General features: G+C 39.4%; 1 protein-coding gene across 1 annotated transcript in view; it reads left to right on the top strand.

Annotated features, from left to right (window-relative positions):
• Nucleotides 1-21215, top strand: part of REEP3 (receptor accessory protein 3) — a 142650-nt gene that overhangs the window by 23321 nt on the left and 98114 nt on the right. The window contains exon 2 of the mRNA XM_063434289.1: nt 12687-12759. Within this exon, the coding sequence (XP_063290359.1) occupies nt 12687-12759 (73 nt within the window). The remainder of the gene's footprint in view (nt 1-12686; nt 12760-21215) is intronic.

Below are 21215 nucleotides of genomic sequence, written 5' to 3'. Positions count from 1 at the left end.
GGTAATCTTTTAGAGTGGAACACCTCTCGTGGTCTGTCTTCCAGAAATTATGCTAATCTGAGGGAAGAAAATGTACAAATTGTTGACAAATTCTTTAATGCTAAAGCAGTGAGGAACACATGCTAATTATACTCTTTATATTCATAATGCAGTGCATAGGGTATCTCGTAGCATGGCTGTCACAGCATGTCATTTATGTCGGCTTTGTAGGAATGTGTCAAAAAACTGCATGTGCAACAATTATTTTTGTACACCGCGCTCTTTGCTAAGTAATAACTCCCAAATTGTCTTTTATAGGAGGGACAGTCCCTATTTTGTCCCAAAGTCTTTATCTATTCAATTGTATTCATATATGCTATTTGTTGTCTGGGTTTATAACATGGCTGTGTCTTTAACATTGTTTTTATTTTTTTATTTTTACATCCTTTTTGAGTAAACGTTAGAATAAAACCATTAAAAAAGGATTTTATAATTGGGGTTTACATGCTTTCACTTCGTTTTTTAACAGCTTATTGGCGTTTTTCTTTTTACAACATGAAAGCTCTTTAATAGAGAACCACATTATTTAACACTCTCCCCCTTCTTCCTTTTTGTAGTTGGCTTCTCCCATCCTCCATGTTGATGAAAGCTTGGCAAATAGTAAGCTTGGAATCTGGCCAATTCCCAGTTCTGTGCTTTTTTTTTTTTCCCAAGGCCAAGAATTACAATCTGTTGTTGCAGTGATGTGCTGTAAGTTGCCATAGCAACAGCAGAACAGAGAATTAAAAGCAGGGTGGACCTCTTAGTCCAAACCTCGTGAGACAGAAAGAAAGGAAACTTGCAGGGGCATAAAACAAAATGTGATATTGGCTTTGGAAGGCTAAATTAAGAAGTTGGATTTATTTACGAATTGTGTATACATTTTGATGGGGTAATTATGTGGTTTGAATTGTGTTTTGTAAAATTGCCTAATTGAATTTGCCTGGAATAAATCCCAATTTGCAACAATGGAATTTGCCTGGCACAAAATACACGGTGCATTACTTTGCAAATCTTTTCCTGCTGAACTCACGTACAATAGCTGTCATTAGACATGCTCTGGAAACATTGGTTAGGAATGTTGGTGACTTCCTATGAGGAATAAAAAACAATTGGGTCTGGATTTTAATACGTAGATCTCTTTTTAAGTCACGTATCTCTTGTGTCACATCTATCTATCGATTGATTGATCGATCGATCTATCTATCTGTTATACACATACATATGTTTCTCTCTCTAATGTGTCCCAATGGACCATCTTTGTTACTGGGTGCCAGAAGTGAGGGGAAGTGTTGCACATGCCAATGATTATTTGTCCACTGTTTTAGGGCATTTCATTCATGCACAATAGCTTCAGCACCTGTGATATGGGCAGCCTTTCAGCCTGCTCACACTCAGCAGGGTGACAAACCCCTGTGTGGTTGGGCACGTTGTCAATGGTGCTTATTGCCCCAGAACCCACCACTACATTGATATGTCTGTTGCTGTCAGTTTTATTATTCTGTAGTTCAGTATCAAATGTCCTGAGCTTGTAGATGAGGGGGATTCTAGGGTACAAAGGACTGAGGCTTTTAAACACCAAAGAGGGGCACTTGGACGATATAGAACACACCAGGAGAGTTGCAACAACAAGCAAAAGCCAGGGAACAGCCACATTATTGTAAGATACTTCATGAGTAATCTTATCATTATGTGAGAGTCCTGGTACAGGGAACCTGTAATCAAACCGCTGTGAGCTGCAAGTGCGTTGGTAAAGTCAGAGGGATTGATACCTGTCTGAGAGATGTGTTCCTTCCTGGGGACCCTGGAGAATGGACAGAAAGCGTAGTGGGACAGGTCTGGATTCCAAACTGTAGATTAGTCTACTCTGTTCCCATTACAGATGGCCATTACCTCCAAACACCATAACTTTGGCCACCATAACAAAGTGTCTCTTTAATCCAAACAATGAGATATAGCAGACCTGGAAAGGCTTACATGTATTTGGTATTCAATTTTGGAGCCAACCCAGAGGTCAGGAATCACCGCTTGAATTAGAAATATATAAATTATGTAGAAAAACCAATGCAAATGTAACTACATGTCTCTTGTGTTGTCTGATTGAAAGCTGCCGTCCACTCTAATCTTAGGAAGGGTTTCTGGGATAAATTAGACGCGGCAGGATGAGGCTCATGACGGAGAAAGATGTATTTTGTGGTCAGACAACAGAAATGGACTTGAGAAACATAAATCTGTGTTTTTTTTTTTTTTTTTTTTCCTTTTTCCAATGTATACAATTGCACAATTTATAGATATTATATATGAAAGACTTTGCCTTTTTCTGTGTTTGATTCTTCTTGGTTTCTAGCACCGAAATGTTTCAAGCAGATTCCACACATTATGCCACTAGAACAATGATCTTTCCGCTGCATTGCAGCAAACCTTTTAGAACCTCAACCAAAGCAGCACTTGATTGTAAATTAAAAAATAAAAATTGTAGAGAGAGCCTTTTCTGTGTTTTCAACCTTGTTAGTTGCTAAAATGCATTTTTGGAATGTTTTATCTGCAGCTAATTAGGTTAGGTGTTCTTGGACAACTGGAAAAAAAAATAGTTTGCCCTTTACTCGGAATACAGAAAATGGAATTCAGTCAAAATAGTGAATAGTATAATGGATTATATGCTACTTTTATGGAAAATCCCCAACTTCCTGGTTTCATCTCATCCCCTCTGATGTGTTCCTCTGTGCATTGTTTAGATCTCCCACACTAGGATAAAAAAAGCTCCAATCTGGCCTGTGTTGACTCGTTATTTGTGAGATAAGTAGTTTATCCCAAAAGAACAGTTTAATTCATCACATAGGACGACTCGAACTGCTCTTCACTACCATGAGTGCAATTAATTTACACAGAGACGTGTTCAACTCTTTCACTGTGACTATCAGGAAAGCTGTGGACCACCCATCTGCTGGTCCAGGTGAGCTGTCTTACAGCGGCAGTAATTTTTATAAATGAATGATGCTATAAGCCACGCTCATAAATGCAAGGCTACTATGGTGCTTAGACTGTCTCTTTAACTTAAGACATCTATGTTTTTCAACAATGCATTTTAATTGTTACTTTACTGTTGCAAAACACTTCCCTGTTTGCCTGTGTACTTTTGCAAAAGTATGCATATTGTTTGTTGTACCAAGCTCTTATCACGTCACCTGACTACTCCTCCTGACTAAAAAAAAGCAGGATAAATTTAGAGAATGAGCATTATGCAAATAAATTAAAAGTGAATGCCTAAATTGAGTGTTTAGGAAGGTGACATTACATAATAGCCTAAAAAGCCTAAGTGAAACTGCATTTAGGGGATTCAGATTCAGGTCTTCATGGTAAAATATCTGCCATTTGCATCCCTCCAGGCAGGCAGGCAGTCAGGCAAGGCTGAAGACACGCAGTTTTTTTTGTTTTGTTTTTCCCTTCACTGCACTTTCTGTGCAATTTGAGATGGTAAAATGGTGTATGTGAATATAACAAAGCCATACTAATCCCCCCCTCCCACAAAAAAATATCAAAATCACTAGATCTGTACCCTAGAAGCTTTAACAGCCTTGATTATTATGCTCATTTGATCTCACAGACAATTCAAAAGATTCATTCTGCAGATCTAGAAAGAGGATTCCCAGAGATGAGCTCTTTCACATGGGTCGTGGCGAGGTCGCTGACTATTTAAAATCCATTATGCGGGGTCATAAAACTAGATCTATGATTGGCATTATATAGGTATCACTGTCATGTGGGGGGGTATTTTTCTGTCCAATAAACCCACAGGTAATTGACTAATATTACTATCTTATAATTAACTGGTTAGAGCAGTGGTAACCTCTTTACAACTGGGAAACCCAGGTTTGAATCACTGGTCAAGACCATTTTACCAGTTTGTGTCCTTTGAGAATGATATATATACTAACCTACAGCAGATCCTCATAGATTGTAAGCTCATTTGAGCAGAACTTGCTTTACTTTTTCTGTGATTGTAAAGCACTGTGGACAATTCACACTATATAAAAATAATATCAAATAGTCTATTAATTAACAGTATTCCATACCTTAGGAACTGTGAAAAACCATTTTGAATTCCTTAGTGTTATGCACACGTCATGTAAACGTCAAGTGTTTTTTGGTTTTCTTCTATAAATTGTACAAACGGTCTGAATTGGCCTAACAGGGCCGTTAAGTGAGTTATTGTAAACTAGATATTTTAAGTAACCTACCCTTCCATGTGACCTTGAGAGGCTGGGGCCTAACTGAAATTCACATTTGTTTCTCAACATATGCAAGGACTCTTAGAAACGTAAAGAGAGTTTGTTTTCAGAGTTTTTGTTTATAAAGGTAGTGTCGAGAATATCAACTACAGTCTGCTGTAGAAGTTTTTTGTTCAGGAATACCCTGGTGCTCTACTACAATAGGAAATAAAACCTGTTTCCACACTTACTGGAGTCCCATGGAAGTCTCTGCCTCTTCTTTTCTGCATTATATTGCAGTTTTTTTTTTTTATTTTTTTTTTTTTAAATCGGTTTTATTGTCATCACATTCTGTTTGTGGAATTCAAACGCAGTATTGTAAAAGCATACGGTCGCCTACGCAGAGGCGGTAACTTTGAAACAAGAATATTGAACATGCGTATTTAGTTTAATTAAGTAGGTGCGCACTTCAAGATACATTAACTAGGTGGGTATAGCCCAAAGTAATATTTGTCTGTGTGGTTGTCCTGTTTTAATTGGTTTGCGTAGTTGTTTTGTGTTAGTTGGTTTGCGCAGTTGTCTTGTGTTAACTGGTTTGTGTATATCGTTTTTTTTTTTTTTTGTCCTCTGGTTTGGATAGTCGCCTCATGTTAGCTGGTTTGGGTGGGTGCCTTGTGGTAGCTAGCTAGCGGAGCGGCTTAGTGCTAGACGATACTTGTAGTAATCTTGGGTTGGTTAGTTTGTTGTGATTATGTGTGCTTGTCCCCTACGTGGTCCTGGCCTATATGTCACCTTCAGTGGTTTGGCGCCTGCCAGAGGTATCGCACGTTGTGTATCTGGTTTGAAATTGTACCCGGCTAGTCAGCAGGTGCGGCCAGTATGTTAGTATATCGTTTCTTGTGTCTAGGCGGTCTATGCTGACTGTTGTTCCGGTGTTAGCGGTTTCAACCGTTCTATATAGCTTGGGATAGTGGGGGCGTGTTTGTGGCTCAGTCCGTAGCGTCTGTTCTGAGTCTTGGTATGCTCGTAGGCAGTGCATGGGGTTGTGCTTTGGTTAAAATTGTAGGTTATGTTGTTAGTTGGGATCTGGTTTATGTTTGTATGTCTGTGTGCCTCCCTCTAGGGGTTGTGGTCGTGTTTGGTGTGAGTCCGGTATGTGTGTGGGGAGGACGGGAGGGTGGGGAAGAGGACGAGGGGAAGAGGAGGAGAGAGGAAGAAGAAGAAGAAGAGAAAAAAAAAAAAAAAGGGGGGGGGGGGAGGGGCGGCTTGGCGGTATCTTAGTCAGCCGGTCTCTGTGTGTCTCCCATCTCTGTTCTGGGCATCTCCACTCCGCCGGTGCCCCAGATGGCCACCCCCCACCTGTTGCCCATGTGTTCCTCTCAGTGTTCAGATGTATTCAAGAGCGTCACAAAGTCATCCGAGGCGATGTGTCTTAGCCAGTAGAACCATCTTGTACGGTATTTTTCTTTGGCGTTTGTAGTTGTTGCCTTTAGGTCCTCGAATCTCCGGGTGTCTTCCACCTCCTCCACCCAGCGCTTGAGTGAGGGGGTGCATGGTTGTCTCCAGAAGATTGGGACTGTTGCTTTCGCTGCATTGAGGAGCCTTGGTATCACTGATCGTTTGTATGCCGGTGTGGGTGTTGTGGTATGGTGTAGTAGAAATGGTGCCGGTGCCACTGGGATGTTTTCGTCTGTGGTTTCGTGAAGTACTCGGCCCACCGTATATTGCAGTTTTTGACAATGTTCCCCTGTGGCCCAATAAATCTGGGAACTCAACACTTGGTGGGCCATTGGTTGAGTGTGAATAATTTTGTTCTTTTCTGTTATTTGACAACTTGTCTCTGCTATCTGTGATAGTCTAGGTTCTTAGGCCAGACCCAAAGCATCAAGTCTGTATCGGTCTGTCAATCTTGGGTCATCTACCTATGTTTTGGTCTGTTTGTTACCATCTTGATATTCTGCTTTCTTCTCCATTGTTGAGTTTTATGTTTTGTTTTGTTATAAAGCTTTTCACCTGTCCATGGGTCCCAGACGGCTATTACTACAGATTGTTTGCTTTTTTTTTTTCTCTTTGTCCTGAATCCTTATGATAGGCAAAAATTTCCAGTTATTAATGGTTTAGTTCATGAAGAAAATACCCATAAAATGATAAAAATCAATAGTTTGACTGAGAAGAAATCTTGCATACAATATTCGCTCTGTATTATACACTCTCAGGAATAGTACATTATTTCCTCCAGAATGAAAGCCTTGGATATCAGAGTACGGTCATTGTTATGCACCATATCCTCCGGCAGGACTGCAGTGATTATATATAATGTAAATATCACCAGCCCCTTCCCCTCCAATAATTTACAAAGGGCCTCCATTAAATTGTTAATGCTCCAGAAGCAAATTCCCTGCACATTGCTGTAGGAACACACTGTAAAGGTTTTTTAAGGTTAGGCATCGGTTGAAGAATGTTACACTAATTGCTGCACACAGCCAGGAAACTGAAAGCGGGGCATTTTACTGCCAGCTCTATACATGGCTAAACAAGGCTGGCCATAAATCTTGCAGTGCTGAACATAATAAATTAGATTTAGCTGAAACCAGCTTCCAGATAAAAGTCTGGCTTTGTTCCCATTTGGTTATAAAAAAAATTATAATAAAATAATCCGTGCACAACCATTGTCTCCTACAATAACAGTGCTAGTTAGTGTTCCATGGAAAATTGTTCCTGTAATCTCTACTTTCTTATCTGTGTTTTTAAACTATGTCTCTTCTTGGTTTTGTTTTATATACTTTTTTTTTTCTTTCAAAAAAACTTTAATTTCCTTTTTTCAAGGACAGTCTGTGCACAGCAGACACTATTCTCAAAAACAAATAAGCTGCAAATGTGAATGATAAGGTTTCTCTCCATTGCTTACTAGACTTATAAATGACATAATTAAATTATTGTTGTAAACTAAAGATAGTAGGATCGCGGTAGGAGCTCAGGCTTTGACAGATCATTGTTGGACCTTGGTGACTGATTCCCCCCTCCTTTTTTCCCCCTCCCCCCTCTTTTCTCTCAAATAGAGGAGTGGAGTTAATCTTTATGCTCATTGGTCATGCTCCTTTGTTATATGTTACTTACTTGGCTCCCCATTTGGTGTCTAAATTGTATATCAAGTGTTGGGGCATGGTGGAGGGGCTGACAAGGGTTGGGTCCTGAAAACCTGTAAGTCTAATATACCAGAGTGGGTGTTGGGCCATGACCACCTTGGAATGGTAACTTAGGCAGCTGCAGAACTTGTTGGTCCTTTTTTTTTATTCATCATAACAAATGCTATCAACAAATGCAAAATGTTTTCTGTGTTTTATAGTCTTTTTAATATTTGAAGCTTTGATTCCAGTCTATTAATTAATATGGCACATATATTAATAGAACACAATGCTCTCTCAACTGAATATTGCTTCCTCTTTCTTTTATTTTTTTTTTCTCTCCAATTATAGAAAGACTCCTTTAAAAAAAAAAATCCACAAAAACCCCCAATAATATGCGTATATGATCCAGATTATTTTATCACCAGTAACACCGTAGATCTCTCCAAATAGCATGTATACAAAGCAATGAGAAAGTAGGGAGATCCAATCAAGTAAAATGGCCTGCAGTTCCCAAGCTTTTTAAATATTCTATCTAGAGAACATTGTGTATTTGAGGTTTTGTGATTATTTCAACTGGCTATAAAACCAACCTGCCCAATTTGGGGAAAAAACAACTACCGTATACAATTCCAACCTATTTTCAGGTATTGATAGTTGTTTTGACTTCTTTCTTCTATAATTCATGCTCAAGTTTTGATTTTTAGAGTAGTGTTCAAACTTTTATCCTGCACAAATATTGTGCAAAATTATTTCTAAAGTTGATGACCCTATTTTAAGGGACACTCTGGGCACTATAGCCACTTGTTCTCTTTGAACTGATTTTGGTAATGAGTCCTCTGGCACCATCCCACTGCTCCGTGCCAAACTGATCTTGATGAACTTGACAGTGTATGACAAAATCCACAAATTACCCCGAAATCCTGAACCCATCCAGCCACAACACTAACTCAGACGGCAGCAGCTCACCATACTGCATCCATCGATGCCGTTCTTTCAGCCACAGAAGCTGCAGAAGCAGAGACTCAAGATCGGGGCCTACCACGCACCATCGAGCCTGGACCTCGAGGAAATCCTGTGCGGACACCTGGCGAAACACACCAGCCAGATACACCCGCATCCCACTGACTCACCGGATCATACTCCGGCAATGGGACGCCGCTCTCAGAGACAGCAAGGTACTGGGGACAGGGACATAGGGGCCATGTTCCAGAAGCCCACACATCCTCCGCCGGCACCCGCGGCAACACCGCCGGAACACAACCAGGCACCCCTCCACACAAGGCAGAGCCCAGATCACCCGGGTAGCTTACACAATAACCAACCAAGTGAGGCACCCAGGGCAACGGGACAGAGGCCTGAAATACAGAGGCAACCCACCACCCAGATAGTGCTGGAACAACCAGAAGGCCCAGACGCCCGGGAGGGACCCAAGGAGAGGCCTCCAATACCCACGCAAACCCAACCGCATACAGCCCCACCAAAAGAACCCAATATGATCCCAGCGACTAAGCAGGACATAGCGGACCTACTTCATGAAATGCGGCAGCTGCATGCAGCGGATTGGACTTGCTCAAAACGGAGATAACGACGGTCGCAGCACGCACACAGGCCTCAGAAGGAGACATAAAAGATTTAAAGCAAGAAGTTCAAGGCCTAAAAGATGCCCTACAACTCCTGCAAAATTCCCAGGCTATGCTATTAACTAGGGCAGACCAGGCAGAAGACCGCCACAGACGGGCAAACATTAAGATCCGGGGCATACCCGACACTATAGGCTCCACGGAATTCCCCCACTACATGAGACGGCTGACCGCCTCCATCATGTCACACACACAAACGAAGAAAATCACAGTTGAAGTCTTATTCCGTATACCCAAGCCGAGGCAAGCACCACAGGGGGCCCCGCAAGACGTCATCGTCCAATGCCACTCAACTGCTGATAAAATTCAAATAATGACCGCGGTCAGGGGCAAAACCCCGCTAAACTTCGAGGGTGCCCAACTCACTTTCTACCAAGATGTCACCCACACTACACTCTTATGGCGCAGATCGCTGGGCCCGGTAACCAACCACCTACGCACCATGGGCATTGAATACCGGTGGGCACTACCACACACTCTACTACTAGTCACTAAAGATGGGACCACTAAGAGACTATCCACGCTGCAAGACGCAACCTCATACCTCCTAAACATGGGTATTCCCATGCCGAATGCGGAGACAGCAACTCCATCGAGCTCACACACCTGGGACCCGGAGAGTTCGGTACCCTTTACTCCGAGAGACAATGAACATACAATGGCCCCAACCTGACAAAACAGGCCAACACAAGTAAACATGCCATATAGTAAAACCAGGACTTTGAGCCACAGCCACACCAACTGATGGCCCCCGCTCTGCTTTATTTTGTTTTGTTTGTATTATTCTTGTATTATTCTTAAGTTCATTGCAACGTACATAAACCTATCCCATACTGGCACTCCCGCGCCATGATAGACTTTGCTCCTTAATGGCACATGGACTCTCCCACATACCCAACACATACACGCCAGACAAGAAACACACCTCAGGCGCACCTTCCCCACCTTCACAAACCAACGACAATAAATGAGACATGAGGCTACGCACCCCCCCCCCCCTCACTACTACCTCCCAAGGTTAGATGGCCCACACATTAGACACCGCAAAAGGCCCAAGAGTCCTCTATAGGTCCATACAGACCGGCACCGTGACTGCCCTTTTACATGGTCAAGTAGACACGACCAGACTTCCCACAACCACGCACGCATACCCCACGCACAGGGGGCCGAAGCAACCCCTGAGACACACCTTACTTCCCCCACATGGGAACCCAAAGAGACAGGGGACCTACAAATAGGCACCCCACTGCACTAGACACTCCAACACAACAACCGAGCATGATCATCGACGGAAGACACAAGGCGGCCCCACAACACATGCTTGAAAGACAGTAACACGCACTACCAAAACCAAAGACAAACAAACAAACAGCATGACCAGTGACTCATGTTACATGCTTGTATAATCTGCCTTTTACTATCGTAGGGTCTCTAGCCTGTAATTTTTCTAAGTCTTACCATACCAGCTACAATTCAGCCTGTATCTTTAAACTAAAAAATAAAAATGTGCAATTGTTTCATATGTCATGGCACTGTATGCAAATGTTTGACCATAATAAGCTTGCGGATGCTGTCGTGGCTATGCAAGCCTGTATGTTATTCTTTTATTGCACACTAAAATAAAGAATTTAAAAAAAATTAACTTGCATTTTACGCCTGAAAAACTTCAGAAATTGTGACGTGATATCGATGCTGGAAAGTTATTTAACAAAAATGGTAAATAAACAAAAAAAAACCCCTCAAAATAATGACTGTATATTAAGGGTAGGCCAGTCCGGTTATCTAACCTTGGCTGCTCTAGGCATCTTCATTTCTTCATGACATTGGCCGCTATCAGAACCCCTGGGCCCCTTATAACTCCTCTGACTATCATCCTCCCAACCACACACAGAGGGACATGCACTGTAGGGTCCACACTTTGCCAGGTATACAAACAGGTGTACAAACATTCTTACATTGCAAGTCACGCACACAAAAATGTTCTCAGCCACTCTTCTAGTTGCCTACCTGTTGATGCAAACATTGCGGGTCTACTCTTCTCCTTCTACTATGCTTCGTTCACATACTTGGGGGAATTGATATGACCACTTTCTCCTGACACTTGTGTGCAGGTGGAGAAAGGGGGCAGTCAGCACACCCTGGTAAGGGACCTGTGCTGTCATATCTCCACTGCAGAGTGGTCCAGTTAGGGGAGATAGTTATATATTTTCAATCAGACATTGTTTCACTACAGCGCCCCATGTAGGGGGCTTAACTGTACCCATCTAATTGCCTGTACCTGTCTAGTGGGGGCTCTCTTTACGAGTTTTAAGATAAAACATACTTTGTGTAAGCTTATTTGTGTTCTCACTTGAACAAGAGTTTGTAAACAAGTCGGTTCTCTCTCGCCAGGAGATGAAGATACAGCTGGGAGATCATGCAATAGGCACATACTGTAAAACCACTGATTGTCTATGTCGCTTGTTGTCCAACCCTTTGCATCTTGGTAAAAAAACACATTTCTTAAAAAATCAGGGATTCATTAATTTATCTCAGTATCTCAGTAATTTTTTTCTGGCTTCGACTAAATAAACTTCTTAGAAGATCATCGTCCACATGATAGCACAATGAACAGCACATGAAAACAAATGAGCAGATGTGCTCTTGAGTTTGAAATTACCTTAATCAGATTTATTGAGGTGAAGATGCCACACAAGTGTCTTTCATAGCTATCTGAATAGATTCTTTTATCTGAGAAACTGCATCTGCCCATACTTCATTTTCTTTTGTATGCAAAGATTTTATGTTAGCTTGCATCTTCTAGCTATTCGTGCCCCTAAATCAGATTTGAGATTGTTCCTAAAAGTAGCAAAGGATGAAGGATAAGAAATCTGTTAAATGTTGTTTTCTTTATTGATAAAGGTATTAATATTTCACCCAGTTTGTTCTGATTTTTAAGATCTCAACCTTGTATCCTAATCTCTCTTTATATATAGATATATATTTATTTATCCTCAAACACATGTGGGTTTGTGATGTACAAAGGGAATAATTAGTCAACTGGCTTGATTGTGCTGCTCTAATAAAACAAAGTACTTACCCCCCCCTCTCCCATATTCCAATATCAAGGTACGTGTTTCCATTAGGTGACCGTATGATAGAAATGCACCGGATACACATTGTGTCCATGTTTGCTGTGATTATTAGTAAAGAAATCATAACAGCAGGATTTGATTTCTTTCATTGAGTTTTTTTTTTATGTCCAAAATAGAGTGTATGTTTTAACAGCTTATTTCAATATGAAGCTCACGTTGTGAGAAGTATACAGATTTTAGGTGACATTGCTGTGGTCAGATGAATTTTACAATTTAAATTTATATTTTTGTGCTATTTTGGTATAAAAAAAAAAAAAAACCTGGAATGCTTTGGTCTGATCAGGAGACACAGCACCACACAAGTGCAATTCCAGATAACTTCTATTTACTATTAATCAAGGAATGGTAGCACCTCTAATAAGTTATCAAAGAATGCCAGTCTCCATATGATACCCTGTAGCGTGCAGTGTCAAAGGCGAATCCTAAACTGTTTTGTTTTATGTTTATATATTTGTAAAAGGAATTACAGTTTTTAAACTGAAGACCCCTTAATCACATGCATTATATTTTTGTATGATAACACACTTGATTTCTGACTTGATTTTCTTTGTTTATTAGGTTGGTATTTGGTATGTTGTATCCGGCCTACTATTCATACAAAGCTGTGAGGACGAAAAATGTGAGAGAATATGTAAGTAGCACCCACTTTTGTATTTTAACATTTATTTACTTAGCATTTTATGTGCTGGTTTGCGTTATCTCCTGGATTTTGATTTATTTTATTTATTTTTTACCGAGGCTAAACTAGAACAGTAAGACCACAATAATTTGAGCATACTTCCCCCTGTCTATCCTGGATCTAATGGGACATGCATGGTTTTGGACTTCTGTCTTCTCAACACCGTTTTTGTAATTTAAGACTACTTCAGCTGTGGCCTAGGTTTGGCAGGCCTGGTTGGCCGCTGGGTGTTTCTTCAGTGCTCCAGTTTGCGTGCTTTCTGGACTTGTGGTTTAGATGTAACAAATTATTCTGTTGATTTTATTTTGGAATAAGATTTTAAAATATTTAATTTTACTAGAATATGATGGTAATGATGACTGTCATTGGTCCTCAAGTGTTCAAGGTGTTGTTTCACCTATTTGTTATGAATAATATAGCTTTTTATTAAATATAATAACTTATCTATATGCTTTTGAATACTGAATCTGCCTCATTATTTCTAACTTGTAGTAAACTGACTAAGCAGATGCCAGAAATAGCTTAAAAACCTCAGTCGGGTTTGCAGAAAATAACGGTCATTGCAGTTTTTGTTTGATTTACTACTATTGATAAAAGAATAAAATAAGCAATTTGCCTAGATTTTATGTAGAACGTTCCAACATACTCCGTTATGTCTGCCTGCAACAGAATCTCGAAGGAACACTGTTAAACGGATTCTATATTCCTAACACTATAGTGCCCTCTGGTCCTCGCCCACCCTTCCCCCATAATAAAAAGGGTAAAAAAAACTCTTAATTTACTCACCTGATTTCAGCACAGATCTACCTCGGCACTGGATCGGTGCTCCACCTCCTCCGACGCCATCTGACGGGGAGATCTAATATGCATGTGTGGCAAGTGCGTGAGCGCGTTAGGCCCTTCTCATAGGGATTTATCTGAAGCTGGATGTCCTCATGCTGAGCGTCAGGTGACCTAGAATCCGGTAAACTCCTGAAAGCGCCTCTATTGGCTATCTGGTAGACAGCCACTAGAGTCTGTATTAGGGCTGCAATGTAAACATTGCAATTTCTCTAAAACGGCAGTATTTTGCATTGCAGGACTAAGGGGGACAGGGTCACTGCACCCAAACCATTTCAATGAGCTTAAGTGGTCTCGGTACCTATAGTGTCCCTTTAATTTATTTAATATTTAAGAGGAATGTTGATGGTTAATTCAGTCTTTCTAGGCTTCTTAAAGGTGAGTGATAAGCACTATAACCACTACCTCTTAGTCTTGTGGTTATGATACAATGAAGGGTATAAATTCCTTTTGTTTTCCTCTTTCAAACAGTGCAATAGCATTTTGACAAGAAATGCTCTCTGCAAGACTCCTCGCCTGTCCTCTCTCTATCTATATTAATAATTTGGAATTAACACTTCTATATCACCAGTTTAAATTCCAGCAAGCATGGTTGACTATTTTCTGGATAAGAGCTCTGCTGGCAGGTTAACCCTGCAGCAGACTATCAATGCCATATATAGAGTAGTTTGCCTTACTTAAGCACTTTTCCTTATACACAGACACCCTATCACTCTCTTCTACAAATGCTGTTCCTTATACAGAAACGCAATCTCTCACATATACGCTGTGGCTGTGTAAAAGTAAATACAAAGTCAGCTATGTAGTGTACTGTTGCACATAGAAGGCTTATCAACAAACTACAATCTTTGAGTTTGGATTCCAATATTGTTGAATGGGTAAGGCAGTGGCTGAGTGACAGGCAACAGAGGGTTGTAGTCAATGGAGTATATTCGAAGCTTGGGCTTGTCACCAGTGGGGTACCTCAGGGATCTGTACTTGGACCCATTCTCTTTAATATTTTTATTAGTGATATTGCAGAAGGTCTTGATGGTAAGGTGTGTCTTTTTGCAGATGATACTAAGATATGTAACAGGGTTGATGTTCCAGGAGGGATAAGCCAAATGGAAAATGATTTAGGTAAACTCGAAAAATGGTCAGAGTTGTGGCAACTGACATTTAATGTGGATAAGTGCAAGATAATGCATCTTGGACGTAAAAACCCAAGGGCAGAGTACAGAATATTTGTCCTAACCTCAACATCTGAGGAAAGGGATTTAGGGGTGATTATTTCTGATGACTTAAAGGTAGGCAGACAATGTAATAGAGCAGCAGGAAATGCTAGCAGAATGCTTGGTTGTATAGGGAGAGGTATTAGCAGTAGAAAGAGGGAAGTGCTCATGCCATTGTACAGAACACTGGTGAGACCTCACTTGGAGTACTGTACACAGTACTGGAGACCCTATCTTCAGAAGGATATTGATACCTTAGAGAGAGTTCAAAGAAGGGCTACTAAACTGGTTCATGGATTGCAGGATAAAACTTACCAGGAAAGGTTAAAGGATCTTAACATGTATAGCATGGAGGAAAGACGAGACAGGGGGGATATGATAGAAACATTTAAATACATAAAGGGAATCAACACAGTAAAGGAGGAGACTATATTTAAAAGAAGAAAAACTACCACAACAAGAGGACATAGTCTTAAATTAGAGGGACAAAGGTTTAAAAATAATATCAGGAAGTATTACTTTACTGAGAGGGTAGTGGATGCATGGAATAGCCTTCCAGCTGAAGTGGTAGAGGTTAACACAGTAAAGGAGTTTAAGCATGCGTGGGATAGGCATAAGGCTATCCTAACTATAAGATAAGGCCAGGGACTAATGAAAGTATTTAGAAAACTGGGCAGACTAGATGGGCCGAATGGCTCTTATCTGCCGTCACATTCTATGTTTCTATGTTTCTATGTAGACCCAGGACTGATATCTTCTGTGAAGACCGGGTAGTGTAAAATGAGTAGGTATCCTTAACCCCTTATGGACACATGACATGTGTGACATGTCATGATTCCCTTTAATTCAAGAAGTTTGGTCCTTAAGGGGTTAAAGAGAAACTGTAGGCACTATAACCATTTCATCTCATTGAATTGGTTATAATACCTGGAGTCCACTGGCACTGTTACTGCATTCAGTGTTAAACCATTTCCGAGCAGTCCAACACTGAATAAGCGTTCCTGGCTTCCCATAGCCCTGCCCCCACTCGAGGTATGTCTAAGGCAGAGGTTAGACTTGCATACAGATCCATACCGCTCATGGCACTTTGATAGGATGAGTGCAGTCAGATGACACTCTCAGCCAATCACTGCTGCTCAGACTACTGCTTCCTTATTAGCCCAAGCAGCATAGAGGGGATGGGTTGTTGGTGTGGAAGGATGGTGTTGGGGGACTCAAGACACTATAACCACTTCAATGTTATGCATCAGTTATGGTGTCTACAGGGTCTCTTTAATAAAGGGACACATGCCAAATTCTCCATATCTGTTCATTGTTTGAGATGCTGATATTTACATGTGAAATTAGCCTGAACTAGTATGGCCACTTATAATCAAGTTTGCTATCAGAGACGCCCAAACTTCATTAACCCCTTAAGACCGCAGGACGTTCTATGCCGTCCCCATTTTAGTGGGTCTAAAATCCGCAGGACGGCATAGAACGTCCTGCGATCTTATGTACTTACCCGGTCGCCGGCGATCCCACGCCGGCGATCGCGGTATGGGGGACTTACCTGGGAGCCCAGGGAGTCCCCCTCCGTCCTCTTTGGCTGCCCACAGAGCCATGTGATCGCGAGGTCCTTGCGAGGACCCCGCGATCACATGGACGGCATAGCCGTCCAAGGCAGTGCCAGCAGGGGGAGTGCCTGTAATGACAGGTACTCCCCCTGCTGTCTGAAAATAAAATAAAATCACTTAAAACAGTGTAAAAATAAGATTATATATACTTAGATCATATATATATATATATATATATATATATATATTTATTATATATATGATCGAAGTGTATATATATACACATACACACATACACATAAATATACATACACTGTCTACGTGTATTTTAATATTAATATATTCATAATTATATATATATATTAATATCAAAATACACGTACAATGATATTGATTAAATATATATATAATTTTCATTATATATATATATATATATATATATATATATATATATAATAAAAAATAAATAAATATATAAATACGTTAAAAAAATAAAATAAAAAAATAAATAGATAAAAAATATATAAACATGCGTAATTTCGTTCTAACTGTATTTTAAAATTAATATATATATTGATATCAAAATATATGTAGAACAAAATAATATATATATATCTATATACATAAGTATATACGTATATATAACTATATATATATACCTATATATAAATAAAAATAATTTAAAAAAATTATATACATATATATACACACATATATATAATAATTCTACGCATATATTTATGTAATAATTTTACATAATTAGGTCATTTTAGTAATTACAATTTGCAGGACCTACCTGACAACCCAGGCCGAAAGTTCAGGGAAATACATTTTCTAGCACTATATTTAACCCTGTAACTTTCCAAGACACCATGAAACCTGTACATGGGGGGTACTGTTTTACTCGGAAGACTTCGCTGAACACAAATATTAGTGTTTCAAAACAATAAAATATATTACAACGACGATATCGTCAGTGACAGTGACATTTTTTGCATTTTTCACACACAAATTGCACTTACACTGCCGATATAATTGTTGTGAAACGTTTTACTGTTTTGAAACACTAATATTTGTGTTCAGCGAAGTCTCCTGAGTATAACAGTACCCCGCATGTACAGGTTTTATGGTGTTTTCAAAAGTTACAGAGTCAAATATAAGGTTTGCGTTTCAGTTTTTTCACATTAAAATTCGCCAGGTTGCCTTTGAGACCGTATGGTAGCCCAGGAATGAAAATTAGCCCCATGATGGCATACCATTTGCAATAGTAGACAACCCAGGGTATTGCAAATAGGGTATGTTCGTTTTTTTTAGTAGCCACTTAGTCACAAACACTGGCCAATTCGTTTTTTGCATTTTCAAATATTAACACTAACTTTGGCCAGTGTTTGTGACCAAGTGGCTACTAAAAAAGACTGGACATACTCCATTTGCAATACCTTAGGTTGTCTACTTTTGCAAATGGTATGCCATCATGGGGGTAATTCTTATTTCTGGGCTACCATATGGTCTCAAAGGCAACGTAACCAATCTGGCGAATTTCAATGTGAAAAAACTGAAATACATGCTATATTTGACCCTGTAACTTCCCAAAACACCATAAAACCTGTACATTGGGGGTACTGTTTTACACGTGAGACATCGCTGAATACAAATATGTGTATTGTATTGCAGTAAAAGCAAACAGTATTTTGACATCCACAGTTAGAATGTCACGTAGAACTAAAAAAATTTAAAACATTCTTATTTTCTCCCATTTTTTTAAAATAATTTTTTCATATTAAATTATGTTCCATACCTAAATATTTGATGTTAAACGAAAGCCCTGTTTCCCCTGAATAAAATGATATATAATAAGTGTGGGTGCATTTAATATGAAAGAGGTGAATTACGGTTGGACAGACATATAGCGCAAATGCCAGGTTTTGTTTACGTTTTTTTTGGATCACAACTTGTACATTTGGCTGCGGTCTTAAGGGGTTAATAAAGTTTGTGGAGTTACAACTTCGTCCATTCCCAATAAGCTGGAGGTGTCAAATTGTATGCCTTTAAGAAAACAATTGTGGGTAAACTGGAAAGATGGGTAAAGACTTTTATTTGTACAACGCTTTTTTCTTTTGTGCCAAGTTCAATGTAGTGTTTTTCTTTTCTTTTTTTGTATGTGCACTTCAGTAAGCAGAAGGTGAGTTTGTTGACAATGGTAGGTTTGTTAAGCTGTAACATATATTGAAGATCTGCCCCATTTTCCTCTCTATTTTCTGGTGAAGTAGGTTAGTCACTTTGTTCCAGGGGTATTGGCTTTTTCAATGATATTTGGGATGGTTTTATATTCAGGATTAGCATAGCAGGGCTGGACAGTGCACTGGCACTGTTCATTGTTGAGGTCATGGTTTTGTATACTAAAAGACATGTGCCCAGTAGTTTTCTCTCTCTCTCTCTCTCTCTCTCTCTCTCTCTCTTTCTTTTTTTTTCTTTTCTTTTCTTTTTTTATATACAGACATGATAGACCATATAGCGTAGTGCAACCTTCTACTATGTACGGGTAAGCCTCTGTAGCAGGGAAATGGCACTCCGAGGTGCTATAACAAAGTTGTATGGCAATTGAAGTTGCTACTGATCATTACAGCATTTCCATAGTTTCCTCTGTTGATATGGGGTGTGCTCCCAGATTATTAACATGGCATCCTTCAATCTCCAATACTTTTAAAATACCGTAGGAGACGAAGAAGGAATGACGTATGCTCATGCGTGAGACTTTGTTTACTTAGTTCAGCTCTAGACCCATGCTGTGTCCTGCTTGTCAGATCGGCTTGTGTTGATGGTGCAGGATACTTTATAGCATTTCTCTCCAGCATTACATACGAATACTCATACATACTGTTCTCAAGCGCTAATGAGATATGAACTATGATTGCTTTGGTTTATTTTTTTCCATTACAAAAATTTACATTTCCTGTAAGTAATTACACTTGTTTGATATATATATATATATATATATATATATATATATATATATATATATATATATATATATATATATATATATTTAATCTCAAGACTGTGTTTTGGTTTTAAAGAGCCTTGGCATTTACTGAATGAATGAATGGGAACTTATTGTATAAGGACTGAAAAGAAATGTACGTTACGTTATGCTTTTTTAGTTTAGTCCCCCACACCCTCTTTTTCCTCAGTTCTTTACAACTACGTGCATAACTTTTTGCTGTGTTGGATGGCTGAATTCACAGTAAGTCTTCCAGAATCGAACTTAGCAACATTCCGTGGCTCATACATAACTAGCCTATACAGCCATCAGTCAAGAATTTGTGGATTCCTTCATAGCATTAGCCTTTGCTGTGTTTGACCATCACTTTTCAAAGTGAAACACCATATAGGTTGTTTAACTATGGCCAGAGACCTATATAGGGGGCCACCTGTTTTCTCTATTGAACCAGGTTATCTTGGAAAACAAATTGCTTCTTGTTGTAATCTAAGGATTAAAATATTGAACAAAACATAGTTAGTAGAGGAAAATGTAAAAATATTGAAATATTACTTAATTGCACCAGCTCTGTTGGGAAAATCGACCATAATCCATAGCTGCTGGGTCTAAATTTTCATTCTTTTTCTATTCTAAAAAAAAAATCTGTTCGTGCAGTATACAGTTTATATTTTAGCCATGTAGTGGTCCACATAGTCATATTCCACATATTTTTTGTCAGCTAAAAGACGAACAGGTGAGACTGATATGCGAGTCATGCAGAAACGAGTTACATCAGGTTTAAAATTGTTAGTTTTGCATTCAAATTACGTTTTCAAACATTTTGCTGAACTAATCCTTTATCTCGTTTGTGATTTATCAGCCATACTTGCTTAAAAAAAATTTGTGACTGGTCTGCTTCGTATACATTGTTTTAGGAGACAGAAGGTTTAATCCTTACATATTTGACTATGTAGACCTCCTGACTTTTTGTGGTTCCTCTAAATAAATGAGCACACAGAATTCCCAAGGATATGGAAGCCAGATGGTCTCCCTCTCATATGTGAATCTTGCAGCAGCCTTAACATTCATACAAGGAGGAACACTCTTGCCAATAATAATCGCATAAAACCCCCTCTTGGACCTCTGAGTCATAATTTTAGATCAAAAAATGCTTCCCGTATCCTAACATGTCTCACTATTTTGGCAGTACATTTGCTGGGTCTAAAGAAAAACTGCTGCAATATTAACATGATTTTATAAACATGAGTTGGATTATTTTGCTGGTTATCACGATCTGTTCCGTTACATAGCATTTGATGTGGGCTTTTTGCTTAAAAGGCAGTAATTCTGTTACAGTTGACCTCTGCCTGCACCAGACTATGCAATAGTAATATTTAGATACTGTTAAGTACATTTTATTTATGAGGAATGTAGAACTAACCTGAAGTGTACATTTACACATGTGACCTCTCTTAGACTGTTTGCAGAAGAAGGAAGATCCAGAGAAGCTCCGTCTTCAGTATAAATAAAGGTTTATATCACGACATGAGAACTATTAATGTTTTGATTCGTAGTGAGGTCTGTCTTATATTATAAGACCACTTTCAGAGGCTACTTCATTGGTTATTAAAACTTTCTTATTTAGAAACTATTGGAACCCAAGTATCTATTAGCACCATGCATTGATGTAGGAACGGAGGGAAAGATTTTCTTTGGTTCTTACACCGATGGTAACATGCGTGATTCATTCATTAAAGTAACACTATAGGGTCAGGAACACAAACCTGTATTCCTGACCCTATAGTGTTAAAACCACTATCT

The sequence above is a fragment of the Pelobates fuscus genome, chromosome 10 (genome assembly GCF_036172605.1).
Source record: "Pelobates fuscus isolate aPelFus1 chromosome 10, aPelFus1.pri, whole genome shotgun sequence".
Lineage (NCBI taxonomy): Eukaryota > Metazoa > Chordata > Amphibia > Anura > Pelobatidae > Pelobates > Pelobates fuscus.
The sequence above is the reverse complement of the archived record's forward strand: the minus strand, read 5'-3'. Positions and strand labels throughout refer to the sequence as shown.